This window comes from Hypanus sabinus, chromosome 13 (genome assembly GCF_030144855.1).
Source record: "Hypanus sabinus isolate sHypSab1 chromosome 13, sHypSab1.hap1, whole genome shotgun sequence".
NCBI lineage: Eukaryota > Metazoa > Chordata > Chondrichthyes > Myliobatiformes > Dasyatidae > Hypanus > Hypanus sabinus.
This window is the reverse complement of record NC_082718.1, coordinates 54,753,298-54,774,745: the sequence shown is the minus strand read 5'-3', so window position 1 is coordinate 54,774,745 and position 21,448 is coordinate 54,753,298. Positions and strand designations below refer to the sequence as shown.

The following is a 21,448-nucleotide window of genomic DNA, read 5'->3' as shown; positions in this document are numbered from 1 at the left end:
TGGGCTGAGACCCTTGGAAAGGAAGGGCAAGAAAGCAGGATATGAAAAAGGGGGAGGAGTACAAGCTGGCAAGTGATCGGTGAAGCCAGGTGAGACGGAAGGTGGGAATGAAATGACAAGCTGGGAGGTGATAGGAAGAAGAGGCAATGGGATAAAGAAAGAGGGATCTGGTAGGAAAGTGGAGTGGGACATGGGAGAAAGGGGAGGAACACCAGAGGTGGTGATGGGCAGGAGAAAAAGGGGTAAGAAGGGAGCCAGAATGGGGAAATGAGGAAAAAAGGGAGAGAGGAAGAAATCACTGGAAGTTAGAGAAATCTGTGCTCATATCATCAGGTTGGAGGTTACCCAGACTGAGGTTTTGTTTTTCTAACCCAAGAGTGGCCTCATTGTGGCAGTAGAGGTGGCCATGGATCAACACTTTGGAATGGAAATGGGAAGAGAAATTAAGATGGTTGGCCACTGGGAACTCATGATTTAATGAGTGAGGAATCAGATTCATTCAGTAAAGTTGGGAACTGGCACTTTAGTGAGACAAGCGGATGGGGGAGGTGACTTCATTGACCAGCATGAAACTTGCCTGGCTTTTTCTTGATCATGTTCTCTGCTTCAACTGCGGTGATGGCAGAGACCGTTGTGAATACGTGTGCACAGTGGGCTGTCGCTCTTTCTATGCAGTAGAGATGGTAGATCTGTCTTTCTCCTGCTTCCTTGTCAACATCAAACTGTTTCCAAAACAGAGAAAGTGGGAATGAACAAGCTTGTATTATTCAGCCAGTGTAAAATCAGACCCTTCCATCCTCCAACTCCACACCAACCAATAAACACCAATACTACACAAATAATTTGTCTTTTCATCACTGAGAAATCATGAAATAGCACAAGATCATTGTTAGAATCTATAGTTACAATTCTGCAGCCATTATGTATTACAATCAGATTTGACAAACTAACATTTACTTCAAGATTAGATGTCCTAACAAAGGGTTGTCCTGACTGTAAAAAAAAAGGTCAGTAAAGCCCAAAAGGCCAATAGCAGAAGACAGCCATTTTCCATTGCAGTTTGCTTATTAATTTCCATTGATGGGCAGATCCCCAAAGGTCAGAGCACTCCACAAATGTCAGGTTTAAGGAGAAAGCAGCAAGGCTTCCATGTCAATGACAGCTGCTGAGGGATATAGTACATTTGACGAGACTAAATGCCCAATGCTGCTCTGAGCACTTTACTTCCTAGACAAACATTGTATAAGCACAAGCATAAAAAACTAACTTAAAATTCTGTAAAAGAGATAGACACAAATTTACAATATGTACGAGAGGTTTAAACACCAATTCTGGCAAGGATGTGCTCTGTTCCAGTCTTACCGGAAACATTGAGCACTTTAGCACAAGCTTCCTAAAAAGCATCACAAGATTACGTTTACAGAAATAACTACTTTGTTAACAGCCTTTAGGTGCATATATTTTAAATATAAACAAGATGCAAAGAAACAATTCTCTTCTTTATGAGGAGGTCAGCTGATTAAAAATAAAATATCAGGTGTAGTCTGTCTTTTTTTTTCCCCACTGAGAAAATTAATCTCAGGGTAGCACAGTGACACATGTACTTCAACAATAAATTTCCTTGGAACATTTTTCCCCACTGCCTTGTAGGGATTGCCAGATTTCAAGCACTACTTAAATGAACTCAGTCCCCTTCACACATCCAGACCCTCAATCATCTCTGGGGTAACATTGTTATCTCACCTGCTCCTCAATTCCTTTATACAGTATTTATAACCCTCCATTATTGAGACTGCCAAGGTAAACATCCTTTCAATCTCCTCTTTTCAAGGCCTTCAATACACTGTCGCTTAGACTCGTCCTTTGAAAGAAATTCACTTCCAACCTATATACATTCCTTACTGTAATTTATAGTACATTTTATGTATTGCATTCTACCACTGCCACAAGATAACTAATGGGATTGAGGTAAAGAAATCGACCTTGATTGAATAACAGGGCACCCTAATTATGTTCCTATGTCTTATTTATAATAAATCCAATCCTGATTCTATCCCACTGTTATAAGACTATTAAATAGTTTCCTAATACTTTAAATTATGAGGTCGAGTCCAATCAACCTCATTAGATATTGTAACCTTATAGTTTACCTACACTGCACCCACACCGTAGCTTTCCCTTGCACCGTTATTGTTTTACCTTTTCCTACCTCAATGCACTGTATGAATCTGATCTGTATAATATGCAGGGCAAACCTTTCATGGCACCTTGATACATATGACAATAAACCTGTTCCTATTCATTTTATAGGATATTTATCAGAACTTCACTTCACACTGAGTGACCACTTTATTTGGTACCTCCTGTAACAGTGTATGCTCCTGTCTCCTGCAGCTGTAGTCTATTCACTTCAGGGTTTGATGCCTTGTGCATTCAGAGATGCTCTACTGCGCACCTCTGTTGTAACGCATGGTTATCTGAGTTACTGTCACTTTGCCAGTTTGAACTAGTCTGGCCCTTCTCCACTGACCACTCTCATTTAATGGCGTTTTCACCCACTGAACTGCCATTCAGTGGATTTTTTTTTAAATTTGCTTTTTGCTCCACTCCATAAGCTCTAGAGACTGTGTGAAAATTCCAGGGGATCAGTAGTTTGAGTTACTCAAACTACACCATCTGGCACCAGTCACTTAGATTACATTTCTTTCCCATTCGGAGGTTGAGTCTGAACAACTGAACCTTTTGACCACGTGCATATGCTTTTATGCATCGTGTTGCAGTCACATGATGGGGCGATTTGCATTAACAAGGTGTCCAGGTGCACCTAAAGTGGCCACTGAGTGTAGATTCATCAGGACTCTCCCCAACCTCCACATATTTGCCTTGCAAGGACAAGTCTGCATATGCTAGATTGCAGATTCTCACTCAGCACAAGCACCTACCCACCAGTTATGTACCACAGATACAATATAGAGCCTGCCATATACTTAACTCGGGCCCAAGCACAGAAACAGATTTCTTTAAAAAAACATATAAATCATTATTACCAAAGGAATAGATACCAAGTCAAACTAGGAGAATTCTGACTGTACTCATTCAGCTTCACACATTAACATTTGCTCTCTATTCAGCTGCAATCTTTCATTTATTAACTTCCAGCTCTTGAATAGTCTTCCTTTGAATTAATTTGTCATTTATTTTAAGTCTCTTCTTGCTTGATCCCATTTTTTAAAAATATAAAAAAAAGTTATCCCTGCACCTATAGATTGTGTAAAGTAGTGGTCACTAACCTTTTTAAGCCCAAGATCCCGTACCTTAGTGAAAGGCAAAATCGGCCTACTAAATTGTTTAGAGAAAAAAATCAGCTCAGATTGTACTTCCAACTTGAGGCCCTTTATTTTGTCTAATTGTATTTTAATTACATAAAATGCTTTTGTCAAACTTTCAAATTTAACCAAGAAAGCACTGTAACTAGCATATCAAACAGGCCATAGCAGCATCGAGCTTATCCAATAATGTCCTGAATAAGCGGTGCTGAAATGCTTTTGCTCAAATCAAGTTTATCAGTTTGACCACCAGTGTCATTACATGAGGAAAGTCCAAAACCTTCCAAGCCAAGGCCTGCTGATGAATCAGAGTGATAATCCAGGAAGTCGGGAAAATCAGGGTCATTATGGCACAGTGCTATAAAATCAACGCACACACTGCGCATTGCTGGGGCCCCATCAGTAGTAATTGCCACCAGTTTATGAATGGAGATGTCATTTTTATGGACTTTTTTTTTTAAAACTCATTGTAAATATCCTCACCTCTTGTTCTCTCCTTTAAGTGCAAAAGAGTGAGGAGGTTCTCTTTTGTAAAATCCTGGAAAGCCAATCTGACTAATACAACAAGCTGAGCTGTTTGCGTTACATCCAGGGATTCATCAAATTGTCGTGAAAAATATTCACAGAGTGACAGGTCCTTTAACACTTGTAGGTCCACGTCCTCTGAACAGCATGTTTGCTGGGTCTTCAACCCCGACTTCAGCTCCTCAACTTTCCCGGTATTGGTAAACTTACTGAGACACCAGTATAAGTTTCGGGGTACGCAAGCTAATGACACCAATATTTTTCTTTCCCCATTTCTTGTACATTTGGGGAATGTTGGAATTTAAAGGGAAAGAAGGGTCATAATGTGAGCAGTATAAAGGTAAGTTAATACCAATTAGGATCATGGTAACATAGCAATACGCCCACTACAGAAACTGTTTGTAAAGAGAGATTGTTTCCGGGATTGCGGGGTTTTCCTTCCAGTAACCTCTGTATTTGAATATTGTTTTACCATCCTAGATAAAGTTGTTCCTTTTGGGCATGAAGTTGTTGAGTGGTCCTTTTTCAAAGTAGAAGTTACTACATATTTGCATCAAAAGGTTTATCAGGCATAATTTTTTTTTCAGGATCTACTGGGAAAGTCTCAAAGATCAACTGGTCGATCACAATCGACTGGTTGGCGACCACTAATGTAAAGAATGGAACTCCTGTTCACTAACATAAGCATTCCAGGGATCTTGATATGTGTGGACCTTTCACTTTATGAATGTATTTGCTGAAAATATAATCAAATATAGTGGAATCTGGTTAATTGGGACACATCAGAACCAGACCATTTTGGCCCAATTAAGCAGCTGCTTCAGTTAGCCTAAGTTTCATGAAAATAGTCAAGGTATACAAAAGAAAAACTGAGTAACAAATTATGCACGTAAATGAAATACAGAATAAATTAGAGAACTATCAATACTACTCAATACTAGTGATCTGTGTATTAGTTTCTAACAGTTATTGATGGAAGAATTTATACAGTGTGCATTATGGGGCTGTGTTCTTTTAACCGTAAATGAACAACAGCAGTGTAGATAATGCCTTCAAACTATTCCTTCAAGGATTGCATCCTCCAAACCTTCATTATCATTGTAACACTCGAAGTGGTTGTTGATACCTTCAAATTCTTCATAATTTCTAACTTGTAGCGAAAATTTCATTTTCACTCCTGAATATTTCTGCCATCTCCAAACCTGTATACTTGGAACAGCAGCAAGCAAAACAGTTCTGAATTTTCCAGTCCTGCAGAAGGGTCTCAGCCTGAAATGACAACTGTTGGTTCATTTCCATGGTACCTGCCCGATCTGCTGAGTTCCTCCAGCATTGTGTGCATTTGGATTTCTAGCAGCCACAGAATTTCTTGTGTTTGTGAGTTGTCCTTCTGCTAATTACTCACCCCTTTACAGGGAGGAACGGGAGGCTTTAGAAAAGGAGCAGAAGAGGTTTTCCAGGATGCTGCCTGGATTTGAGGGCCTGAGCCATAAGGAAATGTTGGACAAACTTGGGTTGGCTTTTTCTGGAATGGAGTCAGAGAATTTATAAAATTATGGAAAGCCAGAGACAGGAAAGACGATCAGATTATTTTTCACTGGGTAGAAATGTCAAGCAGTACAGGACATTGATTAAAGGTGAGAGGGGGAGATGTTAGGAAAGTGAGCAAGGTTGTTTTTAATTTTAATACACATAGAGCATGTGGAAGGAGCTGCTAAGCTAGTTGGAAACAGATATCTAGAGGCTGTTAGATAGGCACATATAGCTGGCCGGGGTGCAGTGGCATCAGCACCAGACTTTGAGGCAAGTGGTCCCAGGTTCAAATCTGGCTTGCACATTGCATGCTCTTATCTGGGCTTGAGCAGCCAGCGAGCAACTCTGCCTTGTTTTATAAAGACAAAATACTAAAGAAAAGGCAAGGTAGCTGCCTGATGAACCACAAGGCGTGGAGAAGAACAACATAGATAAGCACATGAATAAGCAGGGAATGGGAAGATTTGGATCATGTGTAGACAGAAGTGATTCAATTTAATTTGGCATCATGCTCTGTGTGGACATTGAGAACAGAAGGGCCTGTTGCTGCATTATACTGCTTCATAACTGGGGGGGGGGGGGAACGGAAAAATCACCCATTCTTTTGAACTCCAAAAAAAACAGATTTCACCATCTAAAATGGAGGAGCAGCATTTGGGATGGTACCGACAACCTCAGACACAGGTATCAGAAGAAGGTGTAGCCTACGTAAATGGTGGAAGGCTTCAGACTAAAAGCCTACCCATCCCATCTGGGTACTTTCTGCCCCATGTGTGGCAGAGTCTCTGCTTCCTATATTTGCCCGATTCAGCCACCTAGGAACACCCAAACCTGGAAAGGAAACATCATCCTGCTGACAAAGAACTGTCCAGGGAGAAGATAAATAATAATGACCATTAAACTGTTGTTAATGTTCCCATGTGCATGAGGACCTTTCCCTTCCTGAAGGGAGAGATCAGTGATTTGGAAATAGGCGAGTGCCTTCCTTAAGCTGTTTTTAACTAAAAGTCAAGATTCCTTACATTTGTGTGTCATTGATCACTGCAGTTCAATTGTACAAAGCACCAAATTGATAGTTTTGAAGTAAATCATTAGGAACTAAACAAATTATTTTGCCCAATTCCCAGTTAGTTTTGTGCATCTCCCAAATTTTGGCTTCCAATTCTGCCCCTCAAACCAAATCTTGACAGATTCTCATGCACCTTGACAATTGAACTTGGCCTCTCGACAGCAATACCAATTGAGCCTTTCCATACCAATATTCTCATTCCAACTTTTGGTCATCATGCATTCAAAATTTAAAAGCAGCGCATTGGCCAATTTGCATATAGATCAACCAAAGGGAACTAGCATAGCTTTAATCTGGAACAGGATCTTACTTCAACTCTCTGCATCCCAGATGTTTTATTCATATACTGACCTCTCACATCTCTACAATTGCACACATCGTTTCCCCAAGAGAACTAACCACCAGTGAACTTGACCAGAGTTCTCTTTGCATTAACACAGAGAAAGAGCTTGCTATTCCAAAGGTGTCTGGATTTCCCTGTGTAATGTAACAATACCCTTCTCAACTCTGATTCACGGGTGAAGGCTCAGCAATGAAGGATTTTCTTTGCAAAGGAAAAATGGTGGCAAGTAAATCTACCTGTTCTATGAAAATAATAGAGATACTCAGCACTCAGCAGGGCAGGCAGTTTCTGAGGTGGGAGGAACAAGGTTAACATGCTAAACTAATATCCTTCAATATCAATGTTTACTTTTTGCTTTCCAATTACAAATTCCCTGCATCCTGCCTTCCAGAAAAGCAAACATTGAAGTACAGCTCTTCAATCCAGTGGGATTTCCATTTTTCTATGTCCCCTGAGTTCAATCCAGTGACAGACCGCTCTCGAGCGTGCTCTCCATCCGTGCCGTGTTGATGTCCAGCTCACAACTCGGCCTCTTTTAAAAAAAACACTGCCACCTCCAGTTTAAATTCTCGCACAGAATATTGTGGAGGATCAAAAACCCAAACCTGGCTCTCACATCAGTTTTCCTTTTGACTAATTGTTATCCAAAATTATTTCCACAGCAGCAATTCTTTGGAAACACCAAATGCAATTGTATACATCATACAAAATATATTAATGATTAGGCGAGGGAATTAAATGCAGCATCTCCAAGTTTGCGGATGACACGGAGCTGGGCGGCAGTGTTAGCTGTGAGGAGGATGCAGGGTGACTTGGATAGGTTAGGTGAGTGGGCAAATTCATGGCCGATGCAATTTAATGTGGATAAATGTGAGGTTATCCACTTTGGTGGCAAGAGCAGGAAAACAGGTTATTATCTGAATGGAGGCTGATTAGGAAAAGGGGAGGTGCAACGAGACCTGGGTGTCATTGTACACCAGTCATTGAAAGTGGGCATGCAGGTACAGCAGGCGGTGAAAAAGGCAAATGGTATGTTGGCATTCATAGCAAGAGGATTCAAGTACAGGAGCAGGGAGGTTCTACTGCGGTTGTACAAGGCCTTGGTTGGACCACACCTAGAATACTGTGTGCAGTTTTGGTCCCCTAATCTGAGGAAAGACATTCTTGCCATAGAGGGAGTACAGAGAAGGTTCACCAGATTGATTGCTGGGACAGCTGGACTCATATGAAGAAAGACTGGATCGACTAGGCTTGTACTCGCTGGAATTTAGAAGATTGAGGGGGGGATCTTATTGAAACGTATAAAATTCTAAAGGGATTGGACAGGCTAGATGCAGGAAGAATGTTCCTGATGTTGGGGAAGTCCAGAACAAGGGGGTCACAGTTTAAGGATAAAGGGGAAGCCTTTTAGGACCGAGATGAGGAGAAACTTCTTCACACGGAGAGTGGTGAATCTGTGGAATTCTCTGTCACAGGAAACAGTTGAGGCCGGTTCATTGGCTATATTTAAGAGTAAGTTAGATATGGCCCTTGTGGCTAAAGGGATCGGAGGTATGGAGAGAAAGCAGGTACAGGGTTCTGAGTTGGATGATCAGCCATTATGATACTGAATGGCGGTGCAGGCTCAAAGGGCCGAATGGCCTACTCCTGCACCTATTTTCTATGTTAACTGTGTCAACTGAATAACCACAGTCTCTGTCCTATCACAGATGCTCCCCCATTACCACTAACCCTTTCCTTCTCTGCTATTCAAAACAATGTTTTTCCTATTTTCCCCTCAGTTCTATTGATCTGAAACTCCAATTGTGTTCCTCTCTCCATAAATACTGTCCAACCCGCAGAGTATTCCCAGTGGTTTGTTGTATTTCAGTTTGTGCTTTTCACATCACTGCAGGATAAGCCAACAAGCTTCCTTTTGGCCCGCACCATATTAATTGTCCCTAGTTTTTGGGATGAGTGTGGGGAGACCTGATAGGAACAAAATAAAATGGCATTAATGTAAATAGGTGCCAGATGGTCAGCACAGTGGACTGAACAGCTCATTTCAGACAAAAACAATTCAGAATAAAGCAGAATTCATGGATGGAAGAAAAACAAAGCATTTACTCTGGAGATTGTACATGTACATCAATTTAATGTTTTTGGAGAATATTTAAAGAAACAAGAAACACATATTCAATCCATTCTAGACTGAGCTCTTCTACCTACATTTAGGGCACATCTGTGATCACAATAGCTCTTTTCTGTAGGGCTGAACCTTTCAGCTGACATCAGCATCTGTCAGTGTCAAAAAACAAAGTTGTATATATTGTACTTCATGAAAAGCAATTTCTAATGTTCACTCCAATTCTATGGTCATATTCCCTTGATCTTGATAACTCCCCTGTGGTAAAGTTTTTCGAAGGGTTAGGGATTAAACATGCCAACTCCTGCCTGAGGAGTGACTTGGATACACTCCAATTTGCCTATCACAGCAGGTGCACAGCAAACACCAATTCATTAGCTCTTCACTCAACCTGGAACATTTGGATAGTAGAGATGCATACATCAGGATGCTCTTCATTGACTATAGTTCTATATTAAGCAATACCATTCCCTCAAAACTAATCAATAAGTTCATAGACCTAGGACTCAATATATCCTTCAACAACTGAATCCTCGATTTTCTCACTTGCAAACCCCAGTCAGCAAAAACATCTCTAAAATCACCATTAACACAGGTACACTAAAAGGTACCTGCTCTACTCACTTTATACTTATGGCTGAGACCAAGTACAGCTCCAAGTTAGCTGGCAAAACCATTGTCGTTGGCCAACTCAAACAGCATATAGAAGGGAGACTGAAAATCTGGCTGAATGGTGCTACAAAAACAACCTCTCACTCAATGCCAGCAAACCCAAAGAGCTGCTTATTGACTACAGGAGGAAAAAAACTGGAGGTCCTCATCAGGGGTGGAGAGGGTAAACAACTTTAAATTCTCATCATTTCAGAAGATCTGTCCTGGGTTCAGCTCATGACTGCTATTACAGAAAACGCACAACATAGCCTCAACTTTCTTAGAAGTTTGCACAGATTCGGCACATCAAAATCTTTGCTAAATTTCTATTGATGCACGTTAGAGAGTATACTGACTGGTTGCATTATGGTGTGGTACGGAAACATTTTCCCTTGGATAGAAAAATCCTACAGGAAGTATTAGATACAGCCCAGTCGATCATGGGCAAAGCCATCCCCTCCAGTGTACATCTGAAAGGAATGCTGGGTCTACCATCCGGGCCATGCTCTTTTCTTCCTTCTACCATCAGGAAGGAGCTACAGTTCCCACACCAGCAGGCTCAGGGACAGTCATTCCTCCTCACCCAGCAAACTCTTGAACTGGAGGAAACAGCCCCACTCACACCAACGATTCCACAACCTATGGATTTACTCTCAAAGACTCTACAACTCATGTTCAGTATTTATTACTTACTCATCATTATTGTTTTTTAAATCCTTTTTTATATTTGCAGGCTACCTTTTGCACATCAGTTATTTGTCCATCTTTGTCGTGTGCGGTTTTTCATAGACTTGTGTTTCCTTGCAGTTACAAGGAATGCCCGCAAGAAAGCAAATCTCAGCCTAGAACAGTATATGGTGACATATGTACTTTGAACTTTGATTTACTCAAAGAAATTACATTTTCCATGTCTATCCTAACAAATCATTTTTTTAAAAAAACTCGAAAGGATATTTCTCTACATCCATCCTAACAAACATTTTTTTAAATAAAACACTTCAGTGCTTATCAGCACCAGGTAACAAACATATTTAGCTTAGTGTAGAAACTATTCAGTCCCATGTCTGATAAAACAATAAATCACTCTTTGCACATTGTACAAGTCACCAATCTAAATTATGCAGCTTTATAATTTCAAGTACATTTTTAACACACCCACTTCCAACCAATATCAGCAACAATAAGCAAATCTCTTGTGAGTGATGCAGCATTTATGGAGGGGCAGAAATGTCGATGTTTTGGGCCAAAATCCCTCATTAGGTCCTGATGAAGCATCTCAGCCTGAGACAGTCATCATCTACCACCCCCCCCCGCCCCCCACCAATAGATGCTGCTCGACTTCCTGAGTTCCTCCAGCATTTTGTGTGTTGTTCTGGATTTCCAGAATCTGCAGAATCTCTTGTGCTTATAAACTTCCTGTGATGTTGGACCTAGGCAGTTGAGGTTAAATGAGTTAACACTCGATTGATTTGTGACTGGCAATTTCTTTCAAGTTAGAGATAGCAAGTTGACATATATTTTAAAAAATGTAGATAAATAATGTACTTAAAAAAAAAGAGCATTCAAACCCTCAAGGAATGCTTTCAATCCTTAAGAAACCCAGTTGGGACTCAATAGCAAATTGAAATACAAAAATATTGCAAAAATATTGATAAGGAGAAGAAAGATAAACAAGTTTAAATTTACTGGTATTTTAAGGAAAAGTAATAATTTTCCACGTTTGTATTAAAATAAGTTGATACTGTTATGGGGAGGACTTTGTTCTCTAGCAATGTTACTATTGCACTGAAGATCACTTCAAATATCTCCCACTATAACCTCAGAACATGCCAGTCCCTGTATCATGGCATCAATTTATTGCATGATCAGTCTCAAAATTAATATCAGAAACCATCATATTATTTTCCTAGGCTATATTAGTGCTCTTGATGGCTGAAGAATGTCCTAAATGGGCAAGTTTTGAGCTGTCAGGCTGGACAGAAGTAGGGACCTCTTGTCAGAGAGGCATCGCAGCAGTAATACAGAAGAACAGGAAGGAGAACCTGGCGAATCTTAGGACACAGGTCATAAGAAAGGGAATATATTTAACCTTGCACTTGAAAGCAAACGGATTGAATTCTAGACAATGGTGAAGGCAGTCAAGCTCACTCACTTGGCCGGCCAATCGGTCAATGTAATACGTCACTAATGGAAGGCATCAGCTGACTACAGATGGTCACAGCACAAAGCAAATTGCAGCACACAATACCACACCATTATCTATGCTATGAGGAAACAGGGAACCCAATTGGGTGCTCAGAAACGTGAAAACGAAGAACAAGTTCCTCCAGCATAGAGTTAGAGTCATACAGCCTAGAATAAAAGCCCTTCAGCTCAGCAAATCTGTACTGCTGACAATCAAGAATCCATTTACAGCAGCCTACCATGCAGGGATGGGGGTGTGTTCACTAGCTGAAATAATTAACATCCCTCATGCATCACCTTTGTACCTGTCCATTCTAAGCTTGTAAATCTCACTGTTAGAACCAATTCTCATGGAAAGCCACACCCTTGAATGTAATTGTGAGGATTTCCAGTTGCCAAGCAACCTTCCACAGGGTGCAGAAGCACAATTGACAGGTCCATCACATGCAGCACTGGTAGCAGTGATGCAAGAACTTTCAAGGTCCACCAGCGTGGTGTGGGCAAGCTTGTTCTGCAGTTAACTTACCACACTGGGAAATGAGAAACAGGTTCAAATCTCACCAGGGCAAATGCAAAATTTAAACTCAATTAATGACAACATACACAAAAATGGTGAAGGAACTCAGCAAGTCAAGCAACATCTATGGAGAGGCATAAACAATCAATGTTTTGGGCTGAGACCCATCAGTGTTTTAGAGAGAGTAGTGGAAGCAGAGTCACTGACAGGAATTAAGTGTCCAGACAAACACTTGAATTGGTGAGACCAAGTGCCAAAGATTGGATTAATACAGATGAATGGATGCAGAGGGCTGATTGGCCTGTTTCTATGCTGCATGACTCAAAACTACCCATCTCCACTCAGTGGCCACTTTTTTTTTGGTACACCTGCTCATTAATGCTGATATCCAATAAGCCAATCATGTGGCAGCAACTCAATGCATAAAAGCACACAGACATGGTCAAAGGACTCAGTTGTTCAGACCAAGTATCAGAATGGGGAAGATATGTGATCCAAGTGACTTTGACCATGGCCTGATTATTGGTGTTGGATGGGGTAGAGTATCTCATACTGTTGATTCCTGGGATTTTGTCTTTTCTTAAAAAAAATTAAACACAGTCTGTAGCACTTACAGAGAATGATGTAAAAACCAAGAACATCCAGCGAGTAGCGGTTCTGTGAGTGAAATGGCCTCGTTAATAAGAGAGGTCAAAGGTAAAAGGCCAGACTGGTTCAAGCCGACAGGAAGGTGGCAGTAACTCAAAACCATACTAGGTTAAATAGTGGTGTGCAGGTTAGCATCTATGAATGCGCAACATGTCAAACCTTGCAGTGGAAGGGCCACAGTAGCAGACAACCATGTACATGCACTCAGTGACCACTTCACTAGACACAGGTGGCACGTAATAACATGGCCACTGAGTGAATTTACTAATTTCCTAAAACATACTAATGCCCTTTGGACAGACAGTCCGACCAGTGTGGTTACAGATACACACTGTTCAGGACAATTAAGGACAGACAATAAAAGCTGACTTTGCTAGTGATGCCCAGATCCCAAAATATACAATTCATTGTTAGCACCAAGTACTCAACCCTTTACAGCTAAAAGGCCAAATTAATCATAATTCCTGCCTCCAGGCTAATATTTTCCCTACTCATTAAAAGCTGCAGCATGGTGCTATAATCCTACCTCTTAAGCCAACATTATGCTTGGATATCGAGTTTGCTCTCAGCAGTATATTGGTTTTCTATAAACACACATGAGTGTGTTGACACATCACTTCCAGCTTCATGCACATCATTCAGCAGCCCTACTCTTAGCAAAAGTTTGCATAACAAACCAGTGTCTAAACATACAGTATGTGCAAAAGTCTTAGGCATGTATATATAGCTACGGTGCCTGAGATTTTTGCACAGTACTGTAGTAATTTTAAGTATTGCACTGTACTGCTGATGCAAAATTCATGAAAAATGTGGCCGATGATACACCCAATTTTGAAATGTGACTATTTTGTCTCAGAATGGGGAGGGGGCATGAAGAGGGGAAATCATGAGTTGGAAAGGGGGATGGAGAGGGGAAGGAGCAGGAAGCACCAGCAAGACATCGTGGAATCATATCATTCTGCTTGGAATCAAATGGACCTTGCCTCGTGTCTCAGGGTTGGGTGCGTCTGCAACCACACCACCCTCTGCCCCCAACACTTCTCTGCCAACTGCCCCACACCCTACCCACGGAGCTTCATCCTTTTCTCCCTACAGATTTACAAACTCACTCCACTCCAAGTTGACAAATACAGTACAAGGTGAAAATCTTAGGCTCCCCAGATATACATGTGCCCAAGACCTTTGCACAGTATTATACAATTTTTGAAAGGACAAGAAATATAGGCAGTGCCAAAAGGTGAAAGACATCCCCAACAGTGTAAACCAACTTCCATATACATCCAGTGAAGTTCTCAGTGGTCGGGTGATTAAAAGCTTACCTTATCGAGTTGGTTGTAAAAGTCAGTGTTGCCAGCACACAAATACCTGCCCAGCAATGTGGCGTGGGTGGTGAAGATTGTTGCGATGGGATACTTTCGTACTCTGCTCAGAATCAATCCCACACCTGCCTGCCACTCGTGAAAGCGGGCAATGATGTTGGGCTTGTCATGGAATTGTTCAGCAAGCTGAAATGATGAAAAATGCAAGCTGTGACTAGATTGATTACAAACTAACCAACTCCGCAAAAATCAGTGGGTAAAAATGCATCAATATGTCCAGGTACGATTCTTCTTAAGAACAAAAAGAGTGGAGATCTTTATAAATTTACAAAGCGCTATGTTTTCCATTTCTTTGGTGTTGCTTGTAGAATTTGTACATGAGTGGGGGTTCCCAATCTGGGGTCCATAGTCCCCTTGCTTGACGGTATTGGTCCATGGCACAAGAAAGGCTGGGAATCCCTATACATGAATGAGGCACACACCAGGGTAGACAGGACTGATGGGGTTTCTCTTCTGACAAACCTAATGGGCAAAATGCCCTCATTATGTATCACAATAAGTAATTTATAAATACCTACCAGGCCTTTATCTGTTACCAATTCAAGACTAAATTCATAGCTCCTCTACGTATTTTTCCCCCTATTGTGTTGGGTTTGAATATCAACCAACACAGGCTATGGTGTAACCAGGAAACTATACTTAATACAAATAGATTTTGCTATAATCGATATTGTTTGCGTTAAAATAAATGTCAGCAACCCATCTGCCAAGGTTGGGCTCAGATACTTTGGACTGGATCTTGACATTGAACTTGGACATAAAAAGCAGAAGGTTCAAGTTGATTCATTCGGTTTTGTCTGACCTGAACCTCATTTCCATTCATTCACCCCTGTCCTATGCCAGTATTTTAATATTTTACACTTCAATCTGTTAGGCATTGGGTGGCTTCCAATCTTATCAGAACAAGGTTCACTTACCACACTCCTCCAGCTCCTTAAAACACATGGTCATCAGGCCTTGGGAAATAGATCTTTTCTCTTTGAAATAGAACAACCACAGTTCATGAACAATATGCCCATTTGAAGATGCTCCTACATCAATTATACTATTACACACATTAGTTTCCAGAATTTGCCTCCAAGGACAAATCACAGCAGCTTCAGAAAATTGATGAGCGGGTGAAGGTGAACCAGATCTGTTACCAAGGCCAAGATACCTCTTTCAAAAAGAAGGCAGTTAAAAATCCAAAAATTATAGCGTCATTTGATTCGCCATCATAATGTGGGATGCCAATGTTGCAAGCATCCCAGAATTCTCCTTTCCATTTGTCCAGGTTCCACGTTGCCGATCCAATGTCAAAGAGCAGTACGCATGGGTTACCCTCGATCAACCATCTGCTAAAACAAACCTGGAAACAAAGATTGCAGGAATCAGAGGAGAGTGATTCAGATTAGAAACATGTTTTTAATTAAAATCACATTTTTACTCAAGTTATCTGATCCTTGACTTCTGTCAAATATTACTAAAACTGCTTCCTTCAAAGTAGCAACCTCTGCTGGTGTCTATCCACATCAGGATCTGCCTACACTCAAACTGGTCCTGATGCATTCTCTTGACCTGAAACATTGACACATCTTTGAATGTTAAATGCTTCTGTTGCATCCTGATGCATCTACAATCCACAATTTTTTTTTGGGGGTGAGGAGAATTCAAGAATGAGGCATTAAACTTGTTGCTTATTGCCATTTTATTAAGTGTTACAAGAGCAAAGAAAAATAAGTTATGTTCATCTCATACTCAGACTGGAGATTACAAAATTCTGGTGATAGAAATTAACCTATGAACTCGCCACATTCAAGAGGCATATCATCTGCTACAGAAAACCAAGCTGCTTCTAGAAAAATACAGAAGCAACTACTGTAAATACTGAAATATTCACTAATTATATGTATTAGGTGATTATATAAAAATTTAAGCATAGAAATAAGAAAAATAACAATTTTACATCCCAATCCAACACTTCAAGTATTCTTTTTTGTTCTAGATCCCAGCAACAGTTGTCACTTGTCTACATTCAAACATTTTCATGTCACTTGCTTGTAGAAAGCAATTTTCCCCATTCCTTAAAGAATTTAGAGCATCTCATTTAATCGTTTAGTAATGCTCCCAATAGATCACCGATACTTTTTTTTTTAAAAAATGCTTGATTTGTTGCACTTACTATGATAGAAACCAAGAAAAAAAAACTGAACACTTGCATCAAAGCAACAATGCCTTGAACAGAAAATCCCACGGAGAGCAGAGGATACAGCCCAGGTCATCACAGGAAAACCCCTCCCATCACTGAGCACATCTACAAGGAGAGCTGTCACAAGAATGCAGCATCCATCATCAAGAACCCCTGGCACCCAGGGCATACTCTCTTCTCACTGCTGCCATTTGGAATGAGGTACAGAAGCCTTGGGTCCCATACCACTAGGTTCAGGAACAATTATTACCCCTCAACTAGCATGGATAACTCCACTCACACTCACTTCAACACTGAACTGATTTCTCACTTAAGGACTCTGCAACTGATGTTCTCAAAATTAATTATTTTTTTCTTTTTGGATTTTCACAATTCATTGCCTTTTGCACATTGGTTATTTGTCCATCTTAGTTTGAGTCATTTTTCATTGAATTCTGCCATGGACAGTCCCAAATCTAATTGTGAACAAAGGAGAGTTGGGCATGGGGCTAGCAAACCCCATCCTGTAAAATCCCAGTGCTACAGAAACAACAGAACCTCCAAGGACTTCATTTCTGGGAGAGGAATGATTACCAAGACAAGTTTCACTAGGAAAGACTTGAAAGACTGGCCCAGGACAAAGGACTCCAGTGAGCTGCTATCGGCAGTAGGGGTGATGGTTTTTCATTGATTCCACTGTGTTTCTTTGATTCTACTATGAACGCCCACAAGAAAATGAATCTCGGGGTTAGTATACTGTGGCACATGTAATTTGATAACGAGCTTACTTTGAAATCAGGAACAAGAATTGAGAATAATGGAAATATTCAATAGATTAGGCAGCATCTGTGAAGGAAGAACATTACTATTGTGTTAATGATTAGATTTGGGAGAAGTTGGAAATATTTAAGTTGCAGAGAGAGAAGAAGAGTAGAGAAAACAAAGTATAAACCCCAAGGGAGACCAAATGATACAAGCTGTGGTATCAGAGTAGGAGTGCTATAGCAAAGTAATGCGATTGGCCACTGTGAGCTCAGTCACTGTTGCATTCTGGGAAAGGATGTTCTTCAATCAAGCTGCAACTTTTACACCAGTTTCTGATAGATGGATTGCATTTGTAGATTTCCAGCACCCACCCTCCTTTAACCAAACCACTGCTCGAGATACTCACATTCCTTTTGCTCTCGATACTTCTCTGCAACTAAACACATTTCATTTCTACCTTTGCATTGATGTGAGACATCAACTGTTCCATTTTCCACAGACTGAGAGCAGCTACTTAAGGCACGGTTTCCAGCAGGACCATATTAACCAGCCAATGTAATGGAAAGGCCATGCTTTATAGCTCAAGACAAAAAAAATTAAACCAATTTTAAGAACTCCTCCCCAAAAGATTCATAACTCCTGCCATCATTAAGACTGAAATTAAATTGAGTGAAGGTAAAAGACTTAAAATATTGCTACTTAATTATTACTGAGACACTCGTTTGAGAGAGTGCCTAGAGTCAGAGTAGTTTGAGAACACATCTGTCCTTTGCAGCTTGCATACAAACTAGGGGAGTGTTGATGGATTGTGCAGTGTTGGGGTGGGTGCTGAAGTATACCATCTTTCAGACTGGAGGGTAATCCACGGCCCATGTGCTCTCAGGTAGCTTTGATTTCTAAGCGATCTGGTTTAGATCTCTTACTCAATTGAAATATTAGAAAATTAAATTTTCACATGGTCATTATAAGGCTGTCTATGGGATCTTGCTGTGCAAAAGTGGGCTGACATTTCAAAAAGAGCATCACTGCAAAAAAAAAGATACATTTGGGGAATGACAGGGTTGAAAATCTGTTTCACTTTGGGGAGGGCTCACTAACAATTTCCCGACATTTCTTGATAGTTTTTATTTTCGTAAATTAGTTTCCTCCCCCATCTATCTTTTCTTGAACACACTGCAAATTGTTTAACCTTACATCAGAGTTTGTCTTCTTAGAGTTAATGCCATATTGGTAGCTATCACAAACACAGGGATAGAAAGGATAATTACTCATTCACTTCACAAAACTTGGCAAAGAACAAGACCACACACCACAACAGTTCATCTCTATCCAGCATCTGAATATAATTACTTTGCTCAGATGGAATTACTGCCTTTTGGCCATATGTATTGACTAATAGCTTGTCAGTACATCTCAGTAACTAAACACAAATTAAGTCAGTAGTTTTCTTGTTTAAAACATCCACGAGACTTTGATACGTCCAGGAAGGACAGAATTTATTGCTCATTCATAATTGCTCAAAAATCGACTGGTCTGCTAATCCTTTTCACCAGCAGCTAAGTGTCAGCCACAAGGGACTAGAGTCATATATAGGTTATTCATGCAAGAACACTGCATTCTGCTGCTTAGTAAACTCAAAAGGCTTTTACTTACAACTATCCAGTAAAGTATAACTGGAACAAACTTTATTCCAGATACAATTTCTCTAGATCAGGAGTTCCCAACCTGGGGAACATGGACCCATTCCTTAACAGTATTGATCCATGGCATTAAAAAAAACCCTGCTTTAGATACTGTAGCAAGAATTAAACTTCTATCCCTTGATCTTTAGTCCAGGCCTCCGAATTACCAGCAACATAATCACCTCATTAGTGTGGACTTGAAAATTTAACATTGCAGCCACAGCCTGCTTTCAGCAGGTGACTGTTTAGGACTTGTACCAATGCTCCCAATTGCTAAAGGAAATGGAAGCACTACAGGCATGGATAAAACTCTGGATTTAGAAAGTGCACTCCCTGGATTTGTCTTGCTTCTCAATATCCACCAGCGTTGACCTTACGTGACTAAATGCCCAATAAACAACACAAGCGGTTCTGCAGGGGGGGAAATCCAGAGCAACATAACCAAAATGCTGGAGGAACTCAGCAGGTCAGGCAGGATCTAGGCAGAGGAATAAAACAATTCTATTTCCAACCCCATTCTGACATGCCAGTCCACGGCCTCCTTAGTTGCCATGCTGCGGTCAGTCCCTGGCTGGAGGATCACCTCATTCTGTCTGGAAGCCGCCAAAAGAAGAGGAGGGAGGAATTGCCAGAAATGAGAACTTTTGTTCCATTTTTCCATTCACTCATCACCTCCCACAGATGCCTCTCTTTCTCTTTCTCCCCCATGGCCCACCGTCTTCTATCAGATACCTTTCTCAGCTCTGCCTTTCCCACCCATCACCTCCCAGCATCCCACCACACCCCCCCCCGTTTCTCTTTCTCCCCCCATGGCCCACTGTCCTCTCCTATCAGATTCCTTTCTCAGCTCTGCCTTTCCCACCCATCACCTCCCAGCATCCCACCACACCCCACAACTGGATTTTCCTATCGTCTCCCAGCTTCCCATCCATCACCCGTAACTGGATTTTCCAATAACCTCCCAGCTTCCCATCATCACCTGTAACTGGATTTTCCTGTCACCTACCAGCTTGCACTCCTTCCCATTCTTATTCTGGCTTCTTTCCCCCTTCCTTTCCAGTCTTGATGGAAAGCCTCAGCCCAAAACGTCAACTGTTTATACCTCTCCATAGGTGGTGCCTGACCTTCTGAGTTCCTCAGCATTGTGTGTGTTGCTTTGTCACAAAGAACCAGTAATAAAATATCAGGAGCAATTTTCCAATCAGCTGCTTCCTCAGACCCAGGGTAATGCTTACCCAAAATCCCTGATACCTAATGAAATCCATTGTCTTCTTTATGGCGTAGTTATTTGGTTCAAACACTTCCATTTGTGTCTTCACATTATGCTCATAATATGGACCAATCAGCACAGTTTTCTCCCCATTCATCTGCTGTGATCTTGGCCTTTGTTTGTATTACAGTGTAGATACCACCAACTGAAAGAAAAATGTAAAACTAAGCAACACATCATTAAACAGCAAAGCAATTATGTATTTCATGTCTATCAGAATGCTTCTCCTCATTCTGTTTGTTCTGGTATTTGGGAATGTAGGGGTATTTTCACCTCCTGGAACATTTGGGAATGCCCAGACTTTGGATGATCTTTCCCTTCTTGGGGAAGAGAACGCAGATTTGGAAAATGATGTCAGAGTGGCCTTGGAGTGTATTTTATACTCTATGCACCATGAAACCAGAGTACACTAGTATTGATAGGAGCATATGCAGAGAATGGTGGATGGGCTGCGATCATTGCCTTGTGGGTAGACAACAAAATTTGGGTAATCAGGAGATGAGTTACCTCCCAGAATAAGCAGCCTCTGACCTTCCCTTATAACCACAAAATTTTTGCTGGTCCATCCCAGTTTCTGGTCCATGGTGTAAGTGACTGGGGACTTGGTGATGGAGATGTTGGAGAAAGATGAATTGGCATTTTCCACCACCAGCAATAGATACATCAGCTACGTCCACTGGAGTGACAAGAGATTCTGTGGATGCTGGAAATCAGGAAGAACACACATAAAACACTAGAGGACCTCAGCAGGTCATGCAGTATTTCTGGAGAGAACTGAACTGTTAATGCTCCAAGCCAAGACAGTTTGTTATGACCAGGTTATTTACTGGCACTCCTGCACAAGACTCCTGAACCAGGACTTTTAGTGGAGAAGAGAAATGGCCAGTACAAAGAGGAGCAGTGATTGGTGGACTGAAGAGCAAGGAGAGCTTGGGCAATGCTATGCTGATTAGGGGAGGCGAGCAGTGCTGAAGACAGGAGTCCATGGCAGGTGAATGAGAGACAGAGGCAGATAAAGACTGAAAAACAATAATGGACCAAGGCTGGGGAACTAGGAAGTGTAAAAACGGGTGACTGCTGCCGGAAGGAGAGGAGCAGGAATTTAAAGAGCTAAGTGTGCTGGAATCTGAGATACAGTGAGCCGTTAGGGGAGAGGTGACTAGCAGTTGAAACCATAAACATAGAGGTGATATGATGGAGTGGGGTGGGAGGGGGAAACTGTTGGTGAACTGTGTGAAATGAGTGGATGGAACCAAGAGGAAGA

General features: G+C 41.1%; 1 protein-coding gene across 1 annotated transcript in view; it reads right to left on the bottom strand.

Annotated features, from left to right (window-relative positions):
• The window catches only part of LOC132403871 (glycogen [starch] synthase, liver-like), an 82,094-nt gene that overhangs the window by 50,688 nt on the left and 9,958 nt on the right, over positions 1-21,448 (bottom strand). Inside the window, 5 exon segments of the mRNA XM_059987645.1 lie at positions 578-722; positions 14,241-14,426; positions 15,457-15,648; positions 20,150-20,264; positions 20,266-20,329. Coding sequence (XP_059843628.1) covers positions 578-722; positions 14,241-14,426; positions 15,457-15,648; positions 20,150-20,264; positions 20,266-20,329 — 702 coding nt within the window.